Below are 21,049 nucleotides of genomic sequence, written 5' to 3'. Positions count from 1 at the left end.
TTTGCTTTGTGTCAGGCCGGTGTGGGAATAGCGCAAAGGGAAGCAGCATCAGACAATTGATACAACAGGAGGCTCTGGTGTGGCAATTTTTTATCATCGTGTAGAGGACATTATGCGAGCATATTGCCTGGTGAAGTATATAAAATCCTGCTGCCGCTGTTGGCATCGCTTTTTTCTCCATTCAATTTTTCCTCATTTCACTCGCCAGCACTTTTCTGTTCACCTTCAAATGGGCCAATACTGGAATCTCGTATGCATGGATAAGCAGCAGGCTACCGGCCATTTGGGCAAGATGGGAGAGCTGCTATTTAGGCGCACTCCTGACAAGTTAGTTGATATTTTAACCACTGGTGTCTTTCAGAGGCTTACTCCTTTGTTGCTACAGGCAAGTGGGCAAGCAGGGAAATCATCAATGGAAGGCATGCTGCCAGAGATTCAGCTCCGTATTTGCTCGTTCCTCGGATCGATGGATGACTTGTTGTGTCTTGCCTTGTCATCCCGCCGTTTTCTTGATGCCGTACAGCAGAGTATACTGATACTGGAGGAAGCGGTAGTAGCACCATGGGCCGGCAAGCGCATCATCTGTATAGGCGATTACGCGGATGATCTTCCTGAGGATTTCTTGACTGATCGCGAAAAAGCCATGATACCAAACAATCTCTTGTATCGGTATGCAGACCGATTCACTCGCCCGCCACTTACCAGTGAAACGAATGTTGGATACTGCCTACGCGCATACATGTATTTGATGGGGTCGAACTTGAGCGCGGGGATGAAAAAAGAATTGAAATCCATGTGCTTTACGCCGCTTATCGACCCTGTGCTGCGAAACCTGACAACAAAGGAGTATGTCCGCAGTACCGCAGTCCCGAGTGACATCAATTTCGGACATATACTGCTTCTGAATATCTGCTGGACGTCTGATCCATCCATGTCCCTGGGGTACAGAGGTGATGAGGATTTTCATCGGGGAGCATGGGCCGGCCATCGGTTTGACATAGTATCGCCCGAATGGGTCGACAGCACCTGGAAGGACGTCAGCGACGCTGTAGTGCCTAAGGTTGCTGCAATTTTTCGCGCAGGATAGCATGCGACACACGTGCCACTGGGTCGCCGCCTGCTACTCTGCCTGTAGTTTGGCTGCCCAAAGCCTCTTTTAGCTTGCGCTGACTAGTGAATTAGGGCATTTTACGTGGCAATTGAATGGAAGGGGCTCTTGCATAGATCCTTCGGGTGCTGTACGGAGAATTTACTAGATACGCAATTGGTGTTGGAAGGTACCATGGCCAGCATAGTCACTACAATCCGCCTTATGCTTTCAGATCTTGAGTGGCCAGTAGTGTCACTATGCTCAGTCTCTTGTGTTGTGTTGCTATGCTACTCCCTATCAACGAATTAGCACACTATGTGCCGCCTCCATCTTGTCATCTACTTTGTAATTAATGGTGTGTGGTAACACTGCTGGGACCTGGTCAGTCGAGCGTCGTCGTGGACATTGGCGCACAATTGGCAAAGGAGGCAAACAGGGATCACATCACCGAGTGCCATTACAATCAGCAGTGATGTAGGCGTTGTCACCTTATATACTCTTTTCCTTGTATTTCTACTTTCCTTTCATATTCTCATCTCTGGTATTTGTGTAAGGGACTCAGCAAAAGCCCATTCATATATCAACACCCAACACCTCAGGTCTAATGCCAATGGTACTTTATGCAAGGCATGCGGGTATGAAGGCATGCTGGCATTGGAGCACGGAATCACTTCTGCACCATCACACCAGAGACTACCCCACATAGTAGCGAGCCCAAAAACTAGTCGGGTTCCCCCTTTCCCTTTCTCAGTCAGCATCTTGCATCTTTCCCGTTGATCTACATACACACTCATTACCACCCATTTTGTGTCTGAAGGTTAGCAAGGCACCCAAGGCTAAGGCTAATATATTGCCGGCGGAAATGTAGCTATACCTATTGGCGGCCATTGGTACAGAATAGTGGTCTGCTCAGGCTATCGCGATACTCGTCGTATACCGATTTTCCAATTTCTTCCTTGTACTGGCTCAGCATTCCAGTGACATTTCTGATGGTAACCATCCTGAGGGAAGGCAGTCTCGAAATGGCGACGACCAGCTGCGGCTTGACTGGCAATAAGGTGTTCAAATCAACGCGTCTCAGACGAGCACTGAAGATTGGGAGCTCGGCCATCAGCCTGCTAATCTCGCCATCAGAGCGATCAAGACTGTCTCCTTCGTCTGATCCGATCCCATCAATTCCAATCCTAATGAGCCCTGGGAAATGAGCCAGGACCTGCTGGAATACGCTGAGCGTAGGTATAATATTCCTGATGATTAGGTGCCGAAGGTGCGGGTTCGAGTGGTTTGGTGGGATGATAGACGGCAGAGACCGGCCGAAGCTAAGCAGGCTGTAGCAGTTCTCGATATACTCAGCATTGGGCGCAACCAAAAACGGCATATATGTAACCTCAATCACATTGCCTATAGCATTGGAGGCAGCCGAGAAGTCAGTGCTCCGAATACGGACATATTTGAGGTTAGGGAACACACGGCCACGAAGCGATCTGAAAATGGGCACAGTGAGGTGCATCGTAAGCGATGTTAGATTTTCGCCACAGTCGTCGGCCACAACACCAATGTCAATGTCACAGCGTGTGTTCAAGGAAAGGCTAGTCAGCAATGGAAATGGGTTGACATCAGGCATATGAAAATTCCCTACCACGTGCGGTCCCGTCTCGATGGATAGGCTGGTGAGTTCCGGATACGTGTTACAGAATAAAGATTCCAGGTCGTCGGATATATCTCCTTCAGCTTGCCACGGGCTGAGATCTAGTGATATATGAAGCACAAGCTCTTCGATGGTATCCCTGTTTGAATGAACAATCGGACATTCAAAAGAATGACCAATTTCGAGATAAACACGCTGAATCCCAGCGCTGAAGCCACCATGCAGAACGGCATTTGCATTCGCCAGGTCGCGGAATATTAAGGTTCTCGGTGTTGGAAAGAGAATACCCATTAGGTCTCTGTACATGTCCCCCTTGCCGATCCACAACCCCGAATGAACAGTGAGCGAGCAGTCCTGTGCGTTGGGAAACAGTTGGCGGGTGCGCTCAATGAATCGCCCGACTTTTGCGGAATAGTCGCCGTTAAAAAATATCTTGCTGCTGTAGAAATAGAGCACGATCTCAGTCACGTTTGGGAAAGTCGCGGTGGAAAGAGCGCCAGCACTCAGCAAGCGGGTGGAGATGCCGTCAATAATGCGGTCGAGTGAAAGGTAGAAATGTGCTGAGCGAACAAGTTGGCTGTGTCCAGCAGCGGCTGCCATAAAGAGGTTTGGGCAATCCATCTCAGGGCAATAATCAGATACATCCAACACAGGCCCTAGAAGTGTTTCGGTGCTTTGGTAAAAGTAGGGTAGCGCTGCAGTTCTCCATGAGTGACAGACCTGCGCAATTGAAAGAAGCGACTTGGTACCATCAGCCACCTTTTTGTGACCCAACTTTTCCCACTCGTTCTTCAGCTTCCTGCCATACTCAACGCAATCGAAAATAGGATAGAGAATGTCAGGTGGGACGTTTTGTACAGGGAATACCGTCGAGTCCATAGCAGCAAATATGTGATTGATGATAGAGGTAGAGGTAGAGGACAGATTTTAAAATCAAATGAAATGAAAGTTTATCTCCTTGATGTGGAGTCGGCTAGTTAGGGTAGGTCATGGGGTTGCAATGAATACGGCTTGTTCAGACAGCAGAACTGCGAATATTACTCCTTAGGACACACCTGCAGATGGGCCCCAATGTACGACAAAAGATGTTGGCTACTGCACTCAGTCAGCTCACTAGCCAAGCCGATATACAAAAGCGCTTTCCAATATCTTCTCCAGGCCAGTGTCTCTTGCCAACTTGCAGTTTTTATGCTGTTATTGTACAGTTGACTGAAGCCTATTACTACAAAGTATATCTACAAATGATGTTTTCTGGAAGGAGGTGACTGTTGACACCGGATGATTAAAGCACTGTCAGGAGCGGGTTTATTCTTGAGAATGAGAAGGCGCGGCTGTTTACTTTGAGGAAGCCTGGATTCATCCTCACTTAGATCTGACATGACAAAAAACATAGTTGAAGGTTGTTTGGGTGGAGCTGTGTTTTGACGGATAGATTTCAGGAGTGGTTTAGGATTCCTAAGGGTCATGTATACCACCGCTGGTATCCCGGGCTTGATGCTGTAAAGGCTTCAGCGAGTTTTATGTCCATATCCACACTAGCCAGTCTACCCCGTCGATGACTGCTGTTTTTCAGATGACAGTCCTTGGCTCGCTGGTGGCTGGCACCAGGCGCCCTACCTGTTTGCAGTGCCAGGATGTGATTGCAGCAGTTCTATAGAGCATATTGGATATATTGATGGTATCAAGTCTATTGTGCTGTGTTGAGGCATTTTTTGTGAACAGGGAATTTCTTTGGTTCCAGGGAGAGACTCGCTCGTTGTAGAGAAATTGAGCGGCTGCTGTCATGCCAAAACAAATTTCCCTCGCCAGTATTTTCACTCATCACCATTTTTTGCTCCTGGCGGCTTAGAGGCAAACCTGCCTTGTTTTTCGCTGTTTCACCTCCTCTTTGAATGCGCCAAATGTGCATAGATGGCAATAGAAATAGATCCGCACAGTACAGCTCCTTATGGACAATGGTACTCTCATCCCAAGCTCCAGCTGCAGCCTCAACAGAACTAGTACCGGAGCTGCAGTATCCAGCCCTCGGTACTTGGCTTTCACAGTGACTTGCACTTTTTGAAGAAAATCCATTTTGTGCTTGAGGATGGTACCTCAGCAGCCTACACACATGCTGTTCTCGCTGTTCATAGCCCCCCCTTCCTTCTCTAGCTCTCTCAAAATCCTTTCTATTCTTTCATCCTTCAGCCTTCCCTTCCCCTCTGGTACCCTTCCACTTTCTGAAGTGGTAGTGCCTGGTGAACTGCAAACGAGCATGGGGAATATATATACCCCCTCTGCCCTTGGCCATTCGCCGAGTTCCTCTCCTCCCCTGGGAGCCATGGAGCCCGATGAGAGGCAAATGAACATGGATATAGGATAGTCTTATTATACTTTTAGCAGTCCAGAGTATCAGCACCAAACCAAGACGCTCGACCACCCCTACAAACCAAACCTTTGCAAGAGATCCTTCACCAAGACCATTATCCCCATCTTCCACTGTAGATGCTTTTGGATCCGGTACCCTCTGGCGGAGTCTTAATAAACATTTCATCAAACCAACCTCTCTATTTCTAATATTACTGGTGTTGACATTCGGGGTCCGGAGTCCCCCTGCGCCACCATAGACAAGGCCGAAACGCATACGTACAAAGGCCCAGACAGACGACCAGCCTTCCTTCTTCCCCTCAGTCAATTTGAGAAGTTATTTTTTCCATATATTCTATAACCACTCATTCCCCCAAGTTAACAACTGGCGTTGCGTGGCCTGCACAGTTTGCTGTAGCAAGAGGATTTCGACTACATCAGCCATTTTACTCATCTACTCTTCATAGTCGTTGACACAAATATCCCGTTTGTGTAAGGCTATCAGCCCGACAAAGTATGGCTTGTCATTTGGTGGGACCCACAGCGTCATCAGCGAGGGAATTCGCAGCACCAGCTGTTCTACCCACGGCAAATGGCTGCCTACTGAATAGTCTGCGCTATCAATGACCAGCTTTTCTAGGCTTATGCTGATAGAGCTCTTAACATCGCTGGGTTCACCAAGCGGTTCAGCATGGTAATCACTGCTCCCGTGTCTAATCCTCAGGCTCCTGAGACACGGCAGTTGCGATATAAGCCGCTCGTATCCCTCCCAGTCGTATCTCATCACGTTGAGCTCCAGCTTCTGAAGATATGGCCATCTGACAGTTCCGCTGAATGGAGATGGCGATGGTAGGAGGCTCAGCTTAGCCGCTCTGACCTGCGACTCTGTTGTGAGCAGCTGTGATATGGCCACATTCCAGGCGTCATTCAGCTGGATTATACCATTCGCCGTCTCAATCTCAAGATGTTTCAAGTCAGTAATCAGTCGCGGGTCGAATTTCCCAAGGCGACTAATGTCCTCGTGGATAGTCAATGACTCTAGACGTAAGCCTCCGAGAACAGTACAGGGGTCCGTAAAGAAGGAGCTTGGGCGCCCAATGTGCAGAGTCCGGAGGCGTGGGAACCTTGCGTTGATCTGGCCACTGTCGAGCTTGAGCGGGATCTGGCCCTCCTGGCAGCTCAGACTAAGATTCGCCAGGCTGGGAAACTCGAGGCAACCAGAGGCAGGTCCGACAAACAGATCCCACGAAAAGTCGCTGTTGACGTTGGTGATGGTCATTGTCCGCAGTGGTGCAGCTAGGACACGAGGAATGCCCTCAGCCTGGGCCAGCGAGCGTGCATCAAGTGTTATAACTGTAATGCTCTCAGGAAACTGGTCGAGCTTGAATTTTGACAGGTGCTTGCCGATGATGAGCATATTGAGCTGGGGCATGAAGTGGTGCAATAAGCGTGAATAGATCCCGCTGATGACCGGCGAGTAGATGGAGACACTGCCCTTAATGTCTGTGAGCCCTGGCAGATGCCGGATGAGGTAGGCAGCGGATTCCTGGGCATGCTCATCAACAGGGGCATTTCGGTCGTCTCTAAATGCCGCCCTGAACGATATGGTCCTGACCGAGCCCCAGTCGGCGGACCCGAACCCACAGAACTCGAGCATCCGGTCGAACCGCGGTGTTCTCACTGGCCGCATGATGGCTCGCGCCCTGATGTGCTGTGTGTGGCCGGACATGCCCGCAGCAACTATAGCACCAATATTGGTCACGAACTTGGATTTTTTGGATCCTCCGTCGCCGTCGGTGGTGCCATCCGTAAAGACACGCTCGATGAATACTGTGCGGTAAAGGTACTTGCCCAGAGCCAGGTGCCAGGTGCGGCAGACGGTGGCCAGCTCGGCAACAATGCGGTACTCGCCGAGGTTAAACCGTCTGTATGCAATGTCGCCATACACGATGCTCAGAGCCTGCCTTAGGACATCTCCCCCAGCGAGCTGGCTGAGCTCAAGCTGCGAATTCGACATGGAATGCGAGGTCGTAGAAAGCAAAAATAAAAACAGCAGACTGGTGAGCGTTGCGAAAGTGGAGAAAAGAAAGTGCGCCAATTGCTTGGCAGACGCTCTTCACGCACGCCAAGCACCTGGGCTCAGCAGCAGCTCCGGTGGCGGCCTAATCGACAGATCCTCCCGCTCCAAGGCTGTGGATTGACTCCTTGTTGTGTTCATGTATGTATCTGGTGTGTATGTGTGTGTGTTGCGAGATATACGAGGAGCTTCGGCTCGGAAGGCAAATTGGAATTTGCGGCCCGGTTCCTTTATATGTCCCCGCATCTGCGATATACGAAACACGGACCGCCGCTCAGAAGCGAGCGGCCCTCTAGCGATTGCAGCGCTCAAGTGACGACTTACAACCGTGGCAGAATCGATGCTTTTTTTGATCGATTTTTTCTCCACTTTCTCCGCTGCAGCGCTGGAAATTTAGCCGCAGCCGCATGGGGCGGCTGCCCAGCAGTGATAGTGGGAGCGCACGTGATCTGACTGCTTTTACTGAACGCGCTGTTCGGCGGCACATAAAATGCGCCGACCGGCAGTGAGCTCTTGAGGCAAACGGCTGCCTTTGCCTTCCTCATCTACCAACCTGCACCTGTATAATGGCGCCAGTTGTCCACGGGCAGTTCAAATCACATGTCGTCGGGCGGCAGTACTACACAGGGCTGACATCGGTCTGCGAATGCATCGAGCTGAGGCGCGAGCCCAGCAACACCCATGACGCCAACGCTATCGGCGTCTATAATAGCAGCTTTGAAAAGACCGGGCACCTGCCACGCTGGCTAGCAGAGATCCTGGCACCATGCATCGACACTCTTGTTTGCACGGTGAATGGTAAGGCACAGCGTGCATTTGCAACTAGAACTGCTTTGCCATGCAGCTCACCATTCTGACCTGTGTAGGCACAGTTGCAGGAGTCGGGAATGCGTACACAACACCAGTCCATTTATCCATTGTCGCCCCAGTGCGTATGGCTGAGCAGCTCCGTGCCCACCTGGGCTCGTACTGGTACCTGTGGCAGATGGATGTTCGATCTAGCACCGGTCGTCCTGACACTCCCCTCAGCATGTCTCTGCACGATGACGCAATGCAAGCCATTGCTGACCAGATCAGCAGGTCCAGTGGCAAGGACAGGATTCTTGTAATCACTACTGCTCGAGGCATCCAGAGCTGGGTCAACCTCAGCAATAGCAGACCGGCAATGCAGGCACTCGGGTGCTTGGTGTTCAAGCGCTCGCTAGCCGATCCTGGTAAGGCAAGCAGCCAGATCACCCTGGCCCATTTTTCCGATGCGGCTCTGGTTGTTACCAGGTCAGGTCCCGGGCTCTGGTCGATGGTCGTGCTGGACCGGACATCGATCCGCGACGAGTGCGAGTCAGTTGATCTGGCTGGGCTGTTCGAGATGCTGGATTTGGGGATTATCGTTTTCATCTAGGTATTCGAATCCATAATCACTGGAAATCCCTGATTGAGGTAGTCAGAGTTGCGAAATGCTGGGCGAGTGGTTGGGGAAATCATATACAAGGTCGTTAAGTCAAATTGCTGGGCTCGTACTTTTACGGCGACTGTTCGTGGAGCGCCTCCTTTGGAGCGTCGCATACCGGACAGTTGTCTCCTGTGGCACGCCCGGTGCCAAATGCGGCCGAGAATAACTCCAATATCAAGCTCCTATTTCGCCGACTCCGTTGCTTATCGCCATGCGATGCTGTCGGATACATGGAAGCCACATTTAATGCAATTGAGAAGTGTACTTGATAATGTGCACGGTTGTGTAAGGCAGTGTTCGAAATGTACTCCGAAATAGCGCAGTGCTGTGTTCATCTGAGTATCCAGATCGACAGCCACACAAGGTGCTCAATCGTACAGCTCATGTTTCTGGGCCCAAACCCATTTTGATGTCCAAATTTACTAGGACGTCAAAGCTCAAATTTACATTTTTTGTGCCTCGTTGCTTACTTCAACCGTTGTGTTTCCAAGCATCACTTTTACTATTCAGCATGGACGAGGAAAACCTAGATCACCAAGTGTTAGAGCGGCTGGTAGTGTTTCGTGACAAGTGCGCTCAGCTGAAACTGAATTCGCCACATCCGTCCCGGCCGCACATCTCGACAGTGGTTGGCTCGGCAGTGTGGACAGATGTCAAGGCGTTATTTCGACCTGTCTGACATTGGATCCTTAGAGGATGCACATGATACCTTGACAGCGATTAGGTCCGAGGGGCTTGGCGATCTGTGTATATTCATTCGCAACTCGGCAGCGATGAACAAGGCAAACCAGGACAGCGCCTTCGATGCTGGCATTCTCGCGTATATCTCCCGAGTCATTCACCAACTTGTGGTACGCGAGATTACATGCCCGGAAGCAATGAAATGCGTGTCGTTTGCTGCGCAGGCGTTGTCCAATATTGCTACTGGAAACAAGAAAATCCAGCGTTCTTTGTTTGAAACTGAACTGGCACCGTCAGCGTCACCAATGAACACGATGATATGGTACTTGCTGGCATCGGTCAATAGCAAGACGAACATGGCGTGTCTGGTACTGATCCTTAACTCTATTAAGGACGATCTCCCAGCAACCGAACTGCTGTGTCAGAGCGACGCTGGCCGGCTGGTGGTGAGCAAGATTGGAGAGATGTTTGGCGAGAACGAAGATGACGAATCGGAGCTGAAGAACGTCTTGTATGCTGTGCTTGACCAGGTGATTTCAGCTGGCCAGCTACCACCTATCATTGGTAATGAGGTGTCGGTCGAGCAGTACGGTCTCCTTGACGCTCTAGGCAGTGTTCTGCAACGAAAACAAAAACCAGCAGCTAGGCTGCAGCCATCACCCTGGATCAGATCCGCATCATTACGACCTTGCTGGCCCAGATTGAGGCGCTGCTAGTGGATATCTGGGAAGTTACCTGCCGAGGTGTACAATATAAGCAGCAGCAGCGACATGGAGATGGACGGAGTGGTCGACACACACCGTAGCTTCAGCGCACTTGTGTCGATATTGGGCACAGTGACGGAGCTAGGAGACGCATCTATGACAAGTATGCTGGTCGAGCAAAAGACTCTACATAGCATTGTACGCTTGCTTGGCCTACTCAACAGGCATCTGCCCAGGATCGAGCGGGCTAGCGAGCAGGAGGCTAGGGCAGCCAGCGGCGAGACTGACAGTTCTGTGGCACGCCTGTTCATGTTTAAGCGCGATCTGATCAGGATTATTTCCAATGCCGCACACCACAATGTGCAGGTGCAGGATCTGATGCGTGAACTGGATGGGCTGGCGCTGGTGCTCGACCACATGCGGATTGACGAGAATCACCCGTACATTCAAGGAACATGCAGTGGATCGCGGTGCGCAACTTGCTGGAAGGAAACCAGGCGAACCAGGACTACGTGAGCAAGATGAGTGCTATGGAGATGGCCCACGATCCGCAGCTGGAGAAGGCAGGTGTAGCGGCGACGGTTGGCGACGACGGCAAGGTGAGCATTTCACCAGCCGACAGCGAAGACATCGCAAAGAAACGGCGCAGATCATAATTGGCTGATCGGTGATTTCATAAAAAAAAAACGCGCCTTGCCACCACCACCGCTTAAAAAGTTTTTGCAGTTTCAAAACCGACAGCGGCTCCAATTCAACAGCAGCTCTCACTTGCTTGTTCACTATACACATTTACTACAAAACAGCATTTCGATACAATGTCGCTGGCAGACCGCAACCGGGTTGTGATCCTTGAGGATCGTGTGGAGAACATCCACGGGGCTGAGTTCCCGATGGGCTTTGACGAGAAAGAGCTTCCGTTCAACCTCGCGAGCTTCAAGGACTCGTTTGACGTGAAGATTGTGCGCGTAACACCGACAGACATCGAGTTTGACCTTATCGGCGTTGACTCGTCCATTGCCAACGCGCTGCGGCGGATTATGATTGCTGGAGGTGCCGACGGTGGCCATCGAGAAGGTGTACATGATCAACAACACGGGTATCGTGCAGGACGAGGTTCTTGCACACCGCCTGGGTCTGATTCCAATCAACGCGGATCCGACAGCGTTCCAGTGGAAGCGGCCGACAGACTTGCCGACCGATCAAAACACCGTTGTGTTTAAGCTGGAAATTGCGTGCTCGAAGAACAACGAGGCAGCGGATGATGAGGCTGACCCGAAGAAGAAGTACGTGAACAGCGCTGTGTACTCGCGCGACCTTGTGTGGGACCCCAAGGGTGACCAGGCAGAGAGGTTCGCCGATAAGCCGATCAAGCCGATCCACGACGACATTCTGATCACGAAGCTGCGCCCGGGCCAGTCGATCTCGTGTGAGATGCACTGCGAAAAGGGCGTCGGCAAGGACCATGCCAAATTCTCGCCGGTGGCCACAGCCTCGTACCGTCTGCTGCCTGAGATTCAGATCCTCGAGGATATTACCGGCGATGATGCGGAGCTGTTCAAGAGCTGCTTCGCGCCTGGTGTCGTTGAAGTCGTCGAGGAGGGTGGCGTGCGGAAGGCAAAGGTGGTCAACCCGCGCAAGGACACTGTGAGCCGGGAGGTGCTGAGACACAAGGAGTTTGAAGGCAAGGTGCGCTTGACGCGTGTGCGCGACCACTTCATCTTCAATGTCGAATCGACGGGCATTATTGCACCAGAGGAGCTGGTTGCCCAGGCTATTGATGTGCTGGTGGAGAAGTGCGACATTGTGCAGAATGCGCTGGCCAACATTGGCAAGAACAGCGAGGACGACGAGGAGTAAAGTTCCACATTTATTTCCACATTTTGAAAATAACACGTCTCATAGCTTGGAGGTGATCTCAGGGTATGCCGCGGGATCGAGCGCGCAGACGCCGCTGGACGCCTGGTTTGCCAGCAAGGGACCGACGCTCATCTCGGTCCACTGGGCCCAAAGCTCCTCCACGCGCCGGCTGGCATCATCGCTTAGCGCAACACAGTAGATAGCATCGTAGCCGCCGGCGCCTGGCACGGCAGCCATGCAAATGCCAGGCACCTGCATGCAGGCATCCAGCAGCCGCGTTTGCTTGGGCGGCTCGATCGGCACACCGGCATTTTCGCCCAGCTCGCGTTGCAGCGCACGAACGCCCTGGATTGCCTTGACCAAATCGACTAGCAACTGCTGCGTTGTGCTTGATTCGAAAGTAGGAGCAGCCTTCCATTCGTTGCTCGCACGCTCAGCGCACCAGGCGATGGCGCTGTCATAACCCTTGGGGTCGCTGCGGTGTGCATCAGCCAGCTTGTCCCAGAGCACACGGATCTGGGCATTAGCGCCATGCAGCGACTGCCACAACTTGTCAGACTTCTCTGGGAACGCCTTTTTCCACTGCAGGATCTTCCGGATCATGCTGGGCGTGTTGCTGCCAGCATCGACATCAGCCAGACGCAGTGTGAAGCCCGGCGGGATCTGCACCGGAATGGCTTCATTGTCCCAGGCGGCGTTCTCGGGCGACACTGCTGCCTTCACCGCGGCGACATCCCCGGTCTGCGCCATCGCATCCTCAAGCACACTGGGGGAGAATCGCCGGTACTCGTGCGACCCGTAGACAGCCGATGACACGTCGAATCCAGATCCCGATCTTGCCTTGCGCCAGGCAGTGCGCATACTGGGCGATGTTGTGCACAAGCCTCAAGCTCCGCTGCGCCTCCTCAGCACTGTGGTTCTCTGGATTAAGGCTCTCGACAGATATAGCGCCGAGGTGTGCCAGCAGTGCTGCAACTAGCGATGTCACCATTGCAGCCGAGCTGCCCAGCCCGGTCTTGTGCACGCCCTGTAGGGTGGTTCCGGTCGGCCCCATGCGTGGGATCCTGCGCAAGCGACTCCGAGCTGAGCTGTAGCCCGAGCCTGTCCAGTGTCGCCCGCTGCGAGTAAAAGTCGTTGTCCGCTGCCAGCACAATCTTCAGACCACCTCCTTCCACAATATGCTTACGGAGCGCTCCAGGTACATACTCGGCGGCCAGGCTGAGCGTGGACTCGAGAACCACCTCGACGAACCGGTTGCTGGTGTCGTTTGCACTGGCGTGCTGGCGCAGCTTTCCTGTGGCTGTGTCGAAGGCGTACTGCCACCATGCAGAGTCAAACTGAGGCGAAACCACGGAGACTGCAAGCTCGGTTTTGGAGACTGGGATATCGAGGGGCTGAGTTTGGACCGCTGCGTACAGGCATGTATCGGTGCCGACCACCAGTCCGCTATGCGCGCGGTCCAGCACTAGGTACCCTCCGACGACCAGCACTTTGCCCGGTGCCGAGGCGAGCGTGGCAGGCGAATTCTCAAGAGCCATCGTTGCGCAATTTGCAGGCGATTAAAAGTGTAAATAGTGGGAGCCTGTTGTTTGGAGTTTGCTAGCGAGGTCTCTTGCCTGGACCGCCTTCCGAGCTAAGTCTGCCAGCCAAAGCACCAGGCGCTTTTAATTACACCTGATTTCAACCTCCGATCAGCCCTTTTGCCTTCTATCTCCGCAGTTCTTTCCGAATTTCGTCATACTTTCCTAGCAAATGAGTGCAGCAAAGCGGGTCTTCGTTGTCGGCGGCTCTGGGTTCCTGGGCCAGGCGATCTGCCGTAGTGCCATCGCCCGCGGCTGGAAGGTCCTGAGTCCTGAGCCGCCACGGCGCACCCGCCATCGACGCGTCTATGCGCGGATCAATCGGCCAGCACATCCTACAGAACATTGAATGGATCAAGGGTGACGCCCTGAAGCCCGACACATACCGTGCCCAGCTTGAGGGCTGCACCGCAGTTGTGCACAGTGTTGGCGCGCTGATGGAGAACGACTACAAGCGGTTCGTGCGTCTTGGCAGTTCCAGCAGTGCATCGACAAAGCAGACAACGTACGAGAATGCTAACCGCGATACGGCATTAGAGGTGGCAAGAGTGGCGAGGGAGACTGAAAGCGTGCGTGCGTTTGCGTTTATTTCGGCCACAGACTTCATGCCGTTCCTGGATCATCGCTATATCGCCACGAAGCGCGAGGTTGAGGCCGAGCTCATGGCACACGCACAGGAGATGCGCCCAGTTATCCTGCGCCCAGGCTTCATGTACTCTGGCTCGCGGCCAGTGACACTGCCGCTTGCAGCGGGCGTGGAGGCATTCCGCAACTTGTTCAACAAGACGCCAGTCGGATGTGTGCTCAAGAACACGCCGTTTGCGAAGGCTGCGCATGTGGCATTACGGAGAGAGATTGTCGCCAATGCTGTCATTAACTCGCTGGAGGATCCAAGCGTATCGGGCGTGTTGAGTATTGACGACATTGTCCGCATCTCAACCGGCAAGCAGCTGGAAAGCTGAAAAGAATTTTTATGTGTAAAGCAGTAAAGCTAGAAAACGTCCCATTTACGCGTCCTCGGGCAGAACGTGGGATGGCGCTGAGCAGGAAGCCTCCGCCGCCGGACGTCATCATGAGCGGGTGCGTGCGGTTCGGCAGCACCTGGTACTCACGCAGCCAGCTCTCGGTCATCTGCACATTCAAGAACTCTGGCGAGTGACGCATCCAGTCGAATGCCTCAATGAGCGTCTCCTCGCTCTGTGAATACACGACCACCATGCGCGATCCGCCCACATACGGCAGCAGCCTTTTGATCACCGACACGACGTTGTAGTTTGTCGAAATCACCAGCGCGTCAAACTCGCCCGCCCGCAGCGTCTCCAGGTTGCTTGCCAGGCGCGCATGTCCGCGCTTGCGCCGCTCGTACCCGCTGATGTCTTTCTCCGTCGGGTTCTCTGGCAGCACCTCGGTGAACGGCGTCATCTCGTGGTCCAGCCGGTGCCACGGCAGCGTCCGCAGCCGCTCCTTGTCCTCTGGTGACAGCTTCATATACCGCACCACATCATAGTTGCTGACATCGCCATCGTGCATAGCAAATACCATGCCTTCAGAGGTCGTGCGCGAGAGCAGCGAGCCGGCAATCAGGCCCTGGCCATCGTCGACCGTCAAAACGCGAGCCTTGCTGTAGACATTGGCCAGGCTCAGGAGCTGCGACAGCGTGTCGGGCCGGATCCCACGGATCTTGCCTGGGTTGACTTCGAAAAAGTATCCGCACAGGTTAAACACCGTGGGCTCGATGGGCGTGAACGCCTTCATGAACTTGCGCTCCTTGCGCCGAATGTACTTTGACTTGGCGTACTCTGTCTTTTTCTCAAACGACGCGTTGTTTTCGGTCAGCGAGTCGATGATTTCCTTTGCCGATACGTCGCCAGCAATGCTCTTGAGCTTCAGCTCCTCGATCTGCTCGAACGTCATTTTCTGCGACGTCGGGTCATCGTTGATCTCCTTGTTGTTGGCCTCGGTATCGTCCGCGTTGTCGAATGCCGTGGGTGCCTGGGCAATGATCTTGCCGTCCTTCTGGATCTCAAATGTGGCACCGAATGTCTGTCCGATCAGGTTGTCAGCCTTGAAGCTGCCAAACTTGCCCAGGCTGATGGTCGTGCCTGGCTTCATGCACACAATCTTGGTGTTTGTGCTGGGCATGCGGATCAGCACAAAGTCGCCGGCGCTTATCCTCGGCGTGGTGGTCTGCGGCTGGTCTACTTCCATTGGCATAGCTTAGCGTTTTGAAGTGAAGAGTACTGGTGTTTTTTTGGGTCAGATATAAACGAGAACTTATTTGCGTGGGCCGAAAAACCCCTTGACAGCAATCATAGACCCCCATGATAAATATTTTGGCGACTGTGGGATCGGTCGGTATAATAAAAACCAAGCATTTACGTGATAGCTCCACGGCAATACCGACTATGGAGCCTAGTTTGTACTGAGTGCAGGCCAGATGCAATGTATTTGGACAGATAAATGTGAGTTGCTCTTAGCCCCACCTGCGCTGCCAACATGGAGCCGGTTGCTGACCATATATCTCCAATTTTTCACCACTACCGCCCACATACATTGCTGTTTTTGCTACGGCCTGGTGCCATATGCAACAGCAGCTAAATGTCAAGCCTTGGTGCCGCAGTGCATCCCAAAAGAAGCGTGCATGCAGACACCTGGCTGAATATGTGACTGGATATGCGAAGTCTCAACAGCGCACTTTCCCGATAGCACTCCTCCAGTTCCTCGTTTTTCAGCCATGCCTTCGCTTGCGCAAAACCTTCCAAACCTTATCCTATGTCGGATTTTTGAGCACTCAGTCGATACGTTCTTGTACATACGCACCTTGCAGCTTGAAATGGCAAACTACAAGATTATGTGGCCCTTTATGCACTTGTGTCGTTCATGGCGCGAAGCATCTGTCGACTTACTGCTCAGTCACGCGATTATGACCATGAATCGCAAATCGCGTATCCATCTGGCGATTGCGCTTGGAGCCTACGAGAAGGTCAGGGACGTTTGTCTTTTGCTAGACACAAGCGATGTCTTTGACGGCGCAGTGCTGGCTAAACTGAGGCAAGCGCCATTAACGGGTAGTGTATTCCCGCATGTTTCGAGGCTGCACCTCAGTCTTCTTGGACCTCTGCCGTCCGGAAGGCCCAGCATCGCCTTGCTGGAGGGCAATGCCATCGAGTTTTGTGGCGAGATTCAGCGTATGTTCCCAGCAGCAACATATACCAGCATCAACCACAGCCCATCCAATAGAGACAATGTCTTTCCTGCATTTGCAAAAGAGCTCATGAGCAGACTACTGGCTGGAAAGACTGGCGTTCGAACCAACGGCGTGCCCCTAACTACAAACCCCTGTCTTCTTTCGACACCATGCTGCTTGCAAAGCATTGAAACAGTAATGAGACGCGAATCACCAGAGTTCATTGGTGTCATCAATCGAAGTTGGCAAACTCTCCAGCAAATACACCTGATCGTGCCATCCTCTAGCACCATCAAACAGATTGTGGTTGATAGCCAAGGCACGGTTGTTACCTATCCCTGCCTGCGGGATCTTACTTTGAGTATCTCCATCGGTGAAACTAGGCTGCCAGCATCCGAACTTGCTTCACCAGATGGAGTGCCATTCCCAGTGCTGGAAAGGCTGGTGCTTCACTCTCAGTACCCATTCGCAAACGACATTCTATTTCGCAATAATGGGCAGTCGCTTAAACATCTAGATATTGAGCTTACAGAGGACACGTTTGCGACATTCGAGCGGTGCGGCGTGTTTGACAACAGACGGTTTGCAGCGCTGGAGTTTGTAATGCTAGGGAGTCTGATTGCTGTTGGCTTTGACTTCCAGACTTGTTAATAGCCGTGTACAGCACGTCTTTCGTGCATTTGTCCATGTGCCAGTCATCGAGATCAACCACTGCTCGAATGTTTCCTTCGACAGCATCGAGCCGCACCTTGGCGGCCTCTCCAAGACCGTTCGCGTGCTGAATATTGCCAGTACGCATTTGACCACCGAGCAGATACTTCGGCTAATTGAATCGCTCTCGTTCCTCCAGACGATGTGTGTGACACTTATTGAAAGCGCAGTCCTTGAGGACGATGCAGACTATGCCCAAAATGGAGACAGAAACGACAGACCACTTTGGCATGCTTGCGAAGGCATCAGCGCTGCTGGAGTGAGATTGGTATCGGGCCCTGCGACTTCGCAGAGGTTGCTCTATGCTGGAATTCATCAACAGCTTAATGTCAGACTTCACATCAGCTTTCGGCTGCAGGTTATACTGATGCTGCGTTGCCCCAGCATTCGGAGATTCGACTTTGTACTAGGGGAATGTACAAGCGTTGACAGCTCGCTGATTACCTCTGACGTCGCATTTGTTGAGCTCGCTGCTCGAATTGGGGTTGGAGCCGGTGGCTGGTAGGAGCAGTCGAGGGCAATGGGGATATATGTTCGGCATCTTGTCAACAATAGATACCAGATTCGGTGATATGGCTACATACATGAGTCTGGTGGAGCTCGACATACCCTTGCTGGTGTGCAAGCTCGATGATCTGCCTGCCAGCTCCACAGGCTTGCGGAGAGGAATCAACCGAAGCCTCCCTAGCTAGCCAAGACAGTTCTTTTTTCATTTCTTTTGTTTGCATGGCATCCGCACAGCCTGGCTTCCTGTTATCCAGCCCGGGTACATATCAGAGTGGCCAATCGCAGCCGATTCGGATTGGGGCGAGCACCGCTTTTTTCGCTTTCGCTGTTATCTGCGCAGGTATAAAAATTTTGTTTTGGCAGCAGCACCGGCAAGCAAGGCTCCTTATCTCTCTTGAGTAAATATTTTCGTTTCATTTTTTATTGGAACCAAGGTAAAGCACCATTCTGCGCGTGTCTCGAAGACTAGTACGAACCATGACCTCCAAGCTGTCGCACCCTAACATCCAGAACGGATGGTTCCGCGAGTCCGGCGCGATGTGGCCGGGCCAGTCGATGAACATCGAGGTGAACGAGATTCTGCACGTGGAGAAGTCCAAGTACCAGGACGTGCTTGTGTTCTCGTCCAAGACGTACGGCAACGTGCTTGTGCTGGACGGCGTGATCCAGGTGACGGAGCGCGACGAGTTCAGCTACCAGGAGATGATCACGCACCCGGCGATGTTTGCGCACCCGAACCCGGAGCGCGTTCTGGTGATTGGCGGCGGCGACGGCGGCGTGCTGCGCGAGGTGGTCAAGCACCCGCAGGTCAAGGAGGCGGTTCTGTGCGACATCGACGAGTCGGTGATCCGCGTGTCGAAGCAGTTCCTGCCGTCGCTGGCGGTGGGCTTTGAGAGCCCCAAGGTGTCGGTGCACATTGGCGACGGGTTCGAGTTCCTGCAGAACAAGAGGGACTACTTTGATGTGATCATCACGGACTCGTCGGACCCTGTGGGCCCGGCCGAGAGCCTGTACCAGGCGCGGTACTACGAGCTGATGCGCGATGCGCTGCGCGAGGGCGGCATGGTGTCGACCCAGGGCGAGTGCCAGTGGCTGCACCTGCCGCTGATCAAGGAGGTGCTGACGTTTGCCCGGCGGCTGTTCCCGGTGGCCGAGTACGCGTACACTACCATCCCGACCTACCCGTCGGGGCAGATCGGCTTCATCATCTGCTCCAAGGACAAGAACGCCAACCTGAAGGAGCCGGTGCGCAAGATGACGGCCGAGCAGGAGCTCAAGCTGTTCAAGTACTACAACTCGGAGATCCACCGCGCGGCGTTTGTGCTGCCCAACTTCACCCGCCAGGCGATCGCTGGTGCCGGTGAGCAGGACAAGTCCGAGTAGGCCTGAGGCAACTTCTGGGTGCGACAAATTAAACATTTTTCAAAGGTGTTCCTGGGAGCCGCGGTTTTTTTTTTTTGAAACAGGCTGCGTAAATGGAATGTGGGGGACGGATGGTTTGGTTCCTGCTTATCTCTTCTCTTCAGGTTCCCTTTTTAGCAATTTACTCTATTACTCGCGATTGAAATGTTGGGTTCGGCATGGGTCGGCAGCCAGCGCGGCAGCGTGTTGCGGGCTCTTCGGGCGGGGCTGTCCCAGACCACAGGAGCAGCGCGGTACAGCCCCTTGCGGACCGGTTGCAGCTGGCAGCATAGCTTGAGCCTGGCCGCTGGAATTCCAGTGCACCGGCCAGCACAGCAGGCTCGGCACATCAGCATCGAGCCCCAGTCACCGCCAGCAACAGCAAAGAATGCAGCGGCAGTTGAGGCGATAAAGGAAGAGCAGGCAGTGGTTTCCCCGGAAGAAGCCAGCTGCGACAGCGGACAGCACTCAAAGCAGCTGGCGGTACCGCTGCCGCCGCTGCTCAGGTCGTTTGCATTGGCAGCAGTGGCGGGCAGGCGGGATTCGGCAGTGAGCGACTCGCTGGTAGAAAAGTTCGGCTCCGACCTGCAGTCAATCGACAACAGCATCGGGACGGCGAAGCGGCGGGTGCGGCGGTGGTTTGGCAGCGGGCAGATGTGGCAGTCGGCGCTGCTGCGCGTGTACGAGACATCAGGACAGCCTGATAGACACGGCAATCGCCGACCGCACGTTCGAGGAGGCGGAGCTGGCGATGGTGCATGCGACGGGGCGGCTCAACGAGTCGCTGCAAGGGCTGGCGAGGCAGCTGGCGCACGAGGCCAGAGGGGTGGAGAATGTGGGCCGGGTGGCGGTGGTGGCGCGGGATCTGGCCGGTGGAGCAAGAGCCGGTGGAGAGGTTTGCGCTGGCACGGCGGGTGTGGCGGGCGCAGCAAGACGTGGCAGATGCCGAGTTTGTCGAGCGCATTCCGGCGTACGTGCGGTGGTCGCTGGCGCAGTTCTGGGCCATCGGCGGAGTAGGAGTAGCCGGGGCGGTGGCCGGTGCGGCCGTGTATGGGGTACCAGCTGTGTATGCGTCGCTGGGCGGCTTTGGTGCGGTGGTGATGGCCTTTGTCTGGCTTGGGCGGCGGTGGAGCTGGCTGGAGTCGTCGGATCTACCGAAGCCTGGATGGCGAAGGGCAGGAGGCTGCGGGAGGATCTGCTGCATGTGTTCCGGGCAGAGGTGCGGTCTGCGCTGGATGCGCCGGTCATTGACGCCGTTGAATCAAGCCCGCTGATCCGCAAGGCGTGAGAGGCGGTAATATAAAAAGTGCAGTTCGCTTTTTGTCTTCGTTCAATCTCCAGATTTTTTTCTTCTCCCTCTTAACACCAGTCACATACATCTTTTATTCAATTCAAATGACGACCGACGTTCTGGGTATTTCGTTTGCGGCATTTGTTGCGGTTGGCGGCATTATCGGCGCAGTCAAGGCGGGCAGCACGCAGTCGCTGGTGTACGGCGTGGTGTTTGGACTGCTTATCGGCGTGACCTCGCACATAGCATCCACCAGCACGTCTCCTCTGGCGACACTGGCGCCGCTGCTCTCATGCCTTGCACTGGGCATAATCATGGGACGGCGGTACAGCGAGACGCAGAAGTTTATGCCCGGCGGGCTAATCTCCCTGACGAGCCTCCTGATGACCCTGCGTTTCGCGGCCAAGTACGTTCTGTGAAGTGAAACAAAAATAAAGGGGGGTTTATTTCCTTTGGTTGATGTTGTAGAGGTCCTGGCCAGGTGACCGGCTTCAACTGCATAGCGTGCAGGGCAGTGGC

General features: G+C 53.6%; 14 protein-coding genes across 14 annotated transcripts; 9 read left to right on the top strand and 5 right to left on the bottom strand.

The window, feature by feature from the left end:
- Positions 1–210: 210 nt before the first annotated feature.
- DL89DRAFT_286104 (uncharacterized protein) lies at positions 211–1,192 on the top strand. Its single transcript, XM_040889845.1, has one exon. It carries the CDS (start codon positions 230–232, stop codon positions 1,085–1,087), a length of 858 nt encoding a protein of 285 aa, XP_040740862.1. The 5' UTR covers positions 211–229; the 3' UTR covers positions 1,088–1,192.
- A 486-nt stretch (positions 1,193–1,678) lies between these two features.
- DL89DRAFT_269936 (uncharacterized protein) lies at positions 1,679–3,643 on the bottom strand. Its single transcript, XM_040888489.1, has one exon. It carries the CDS (start codon positions 3,615–3,617, stop codon positions 1,965–1,967), a length of 1,653 nt encoding a protein of 550 aa, XP_040740861.1. The 5' UTR covers positions 3,618–3,643; the 3' UTR covers positions 1,679–1,964.
- A 304-nt stretch (positions 3,644–3,947) lies between these two features.
- On the bottom strand, positions 3,948–4,277 carry DL89DRAFT_269935 (uncharacterized protein). Its single transcript, XM_040888488.1, has one exon. It carries the CDS (start codon positions 4,202–4,204, stop codon positions 3,974–3,976), a length of 231 nt encoding a protein of 76 aa, XP_040740860.1. The 5' UTR covers positions 4,205–4,277; the 3' UTR covers positions 3,948–3,973.
- Positions 4,278–5,232: 955 nt separating this feature from the next.
- DL89DRAFT_269934 (uncharacterized protein) lies at positions 5,233–7,154 on the bottom strand. Its single transcript, XM_040888487.1, has 2 exons — positions 5,473–7,154; positions 5,233–5,302 (listed from the first exon to the last, which is right to left on the bottom strand). The coding sequence occupies exon 1, from the start codon at positions 7,099–7,101 to the stop codon at positions 5,539–5,541; it is 1,563 nt and encodes a 520-aa protein (XP_040740859.1). The 5' UTR covers positions 7,102–7,154; the 3' UTR covers positions 5,233–5,302; positions 5,473–5,538.
- Positions 7,155–7,727: 573 nt separating this feature from the next.
- On the top strand, positions 7,728–8,560 carry DL89DRAFT_324817 (uncharacterized protein; the record flags this gene model as incomplete). Its single annotated transcript, XM_040891486.1, has 2 exons — positions 7,728–7,959; positions 8,028–8,560. 2 exons carry the CDS (start codon positions 7,728–7,730, stop codon positions 8,558–8,560), a joined length of 765 nt encoding a protein of 254 aa, XP_040740858.1.
- Positions 8,561–8,754: 194 nt separating this feature from the next.
- DL89DRAFT_269933 (uncharacterized protein) lies at positions 8,755–10,702 on the top strand. The gene is given in 8 exon segments (XM_040888486.1): positions 8,755–8,915; positions 8,935–9,022; positions 9,048–9,093; positions 9,132–9,284; positions 9,307–9,906; positions 9,939–10,037; positions 10,069–10,456; positions 10,486–10,702. The coding sequence occupies 8 exon segments, from the start codon at positions 8,762–8,764 to the stop codon at positions 10,650–10,652; spliced, it is 1,695 nt and encodes a 564-aa protein (XP_040740857.1). The 5' UTR covers positions 8,755–8,761; the 3' UTR covers positions 10,653–10,702.
- A 46-nt stretch (positions 10,703–10,748) lies between these two features.
- On the top strand, positions 10,749–11,939 carry DL89DRAFT_269932 (DNA-directed RNA polymerase core subunit RPC40). Its single transcript, XM_040888485.1, has 2 exons — positions 10,749–10,997; positions 11,047–11,939. The coding sequence occupies exons 1-2, from the start codon at positions 10,812–10,814 to the stop codon at positions 11,851–11,853; spliced, it is 993 nt and encodes a 330-aa protein (XP_040740856.1). The 5' UTR covers positions 10,749–10,811; the 3' UTR covers positions 11,854–11,939.
- DL89DRAFT_269931 (Phosphomevalonate kinase) lies at positions 11,850–13,541 on the bottom strand. The gene is made up of 3 exons (XM_040888484.1): positions 13,040–13,541; positions 12,717–12,936; positions 11,850–12,688 (listed from the first exon to the last, which is right to left on the bottom strand). Exons 1-3 carry the CDS (start codon positions 13,389–13,391, stop codon positions 11,893–11,895), a joined length of 1,368 nt encoding a protein of 455 aa, XP_040740855.1. The 5' UTR covers positions 13,392–13,541; the 3' UTR covers positions 11,850–11,892.
- A 64-nt stretch (positions 13,542–13,605) lies between these two features.
- Positions 13,606–14,395, top strand: DL89DRAFT_324813 (NAD(P)-binding protein; the record flags this gene model as incomplete). The annotated part of the gene is made up of 2 exons (XM_040891485.1): positions 13,606–13,669; positions 13,704–14,395. 2 exons carry the CDS (start codon positions 13,606–13,608, stop codon positions 14,393–14,395), a joined length of 756 nt encoding a protein of 251 aa, XP_040740854.1.
- Positions 14,396–14,440: 45 nt separating this feature from the next.
- Positions 14,441–15,701, bottom strand: DL89DRAFT_324812 (Gcd10p-domain-containing protein; the record flags this gene model as incomplete). The annotated part of the gene is made up of 2 exons (XM_040891484.1): positions 14,535–15,701; positions 14,441–14,485 (listed from the first exon to the last, which is right to left on the bottom strand). Exons 1-2 carry the CDS (start codon positions 15,645–15,647, stop codon positions 14,441–14,443), a joined length of 1,158 nt encoding a protein of 385 aa, XP_040740853.1. The 5' UTR covers positions 15,648–15,701.
- A 466-nt stretch (positions 15,702–16,167) lies between these two features.
- DL89DRAFT_259995 (uncharacterized protein) lies at positions 16,168–17,836 on the top strand (the record flags this gene model as incomplete). The annotated part of the gene is made up of 2 exons (XM_040885736.1): positions 16,168–17,201; positions 17,263–17,836. 2 exons carry the CDS (start codon positions 16,168–16,170, stop codon positions 17,834–17,836), a joined length of 1,608 nt encoding a protein of 535 aa, XP_040740852.1.
- A 479-nt stretch (positions 17,837–18,315) lies between these two features.
- Positions 18,316–19,221, top strand: DL89DRAFT_275812 (spermidine synthase; the record flags this gene model as incomplete). The annotated part of the gene is made up of 1 exon (XM_040889360.1): positions 18,316–19,221. The coding sequence occupies one exon, from the start codon at positions 18,316–18,318 to the stop codon at positions 19,219–19,221; it is 906 nt and encodes a 301-aa protein (XP_040740851.1).
- Positions 19,222–19,404: 183 nt separating this feature from the next.
- On the top strand, positions 19,405–20,527 carry DL89DRAFT_295243 (uncharacterized protein; the record flags this gene model as incomplete). The annotated part of the gene is made up of 5 exons (XM_040890616.1): positions 19,405–19,493; positions 19,539–19,901; positions 19,939–20,083; positions 20,118–20,380; positions 20,419–20,527. The coding sequence occupies 5 exons, from the start codon at positions 19,405–19,407 to the stop codon at positions 20,525–20,527; spliced, it is 969 nt and encodes a 322-aa protein (XP_040740850.1).
- On the top strand, positions 20,446–21,034 carry DL89DRAFT_61239 (TMEM14-domain-containing protein). Its single transcript, XM_040891872.1, has one exon. The coding sequence runs from the start codon at positions 20,635–20,637 to the stop codon at positions 20,947–20,949; it is 315 nt and encodes a 104-aa protein (XP_040740849.1). The 5' UTR covers positions 20,446–20,634; the 3' UTR covers positions 20,950–21,034.
- Positions 21,035–21,049: the final 15 nt, after the last annotated feature.

Source organism: Linderina pennispora (assembly GCF_002104995.1).
Source record: "Linderina pennispora strain ATCC 12442 chromosome Unknown DL89scaffold_14, whole genome shotgun sequence".
In the NCBI taxonomy this organism is placed as follows: Eukaryota; Fungi; Kickxellomycota; class Kickxellomycetes; order Kickxellales; family Kickxellaceae; genus Linderina; species Linderina pennispora.
This window is presented reverse-complemented; position numbering and strand designations above follow the sequence as displayed.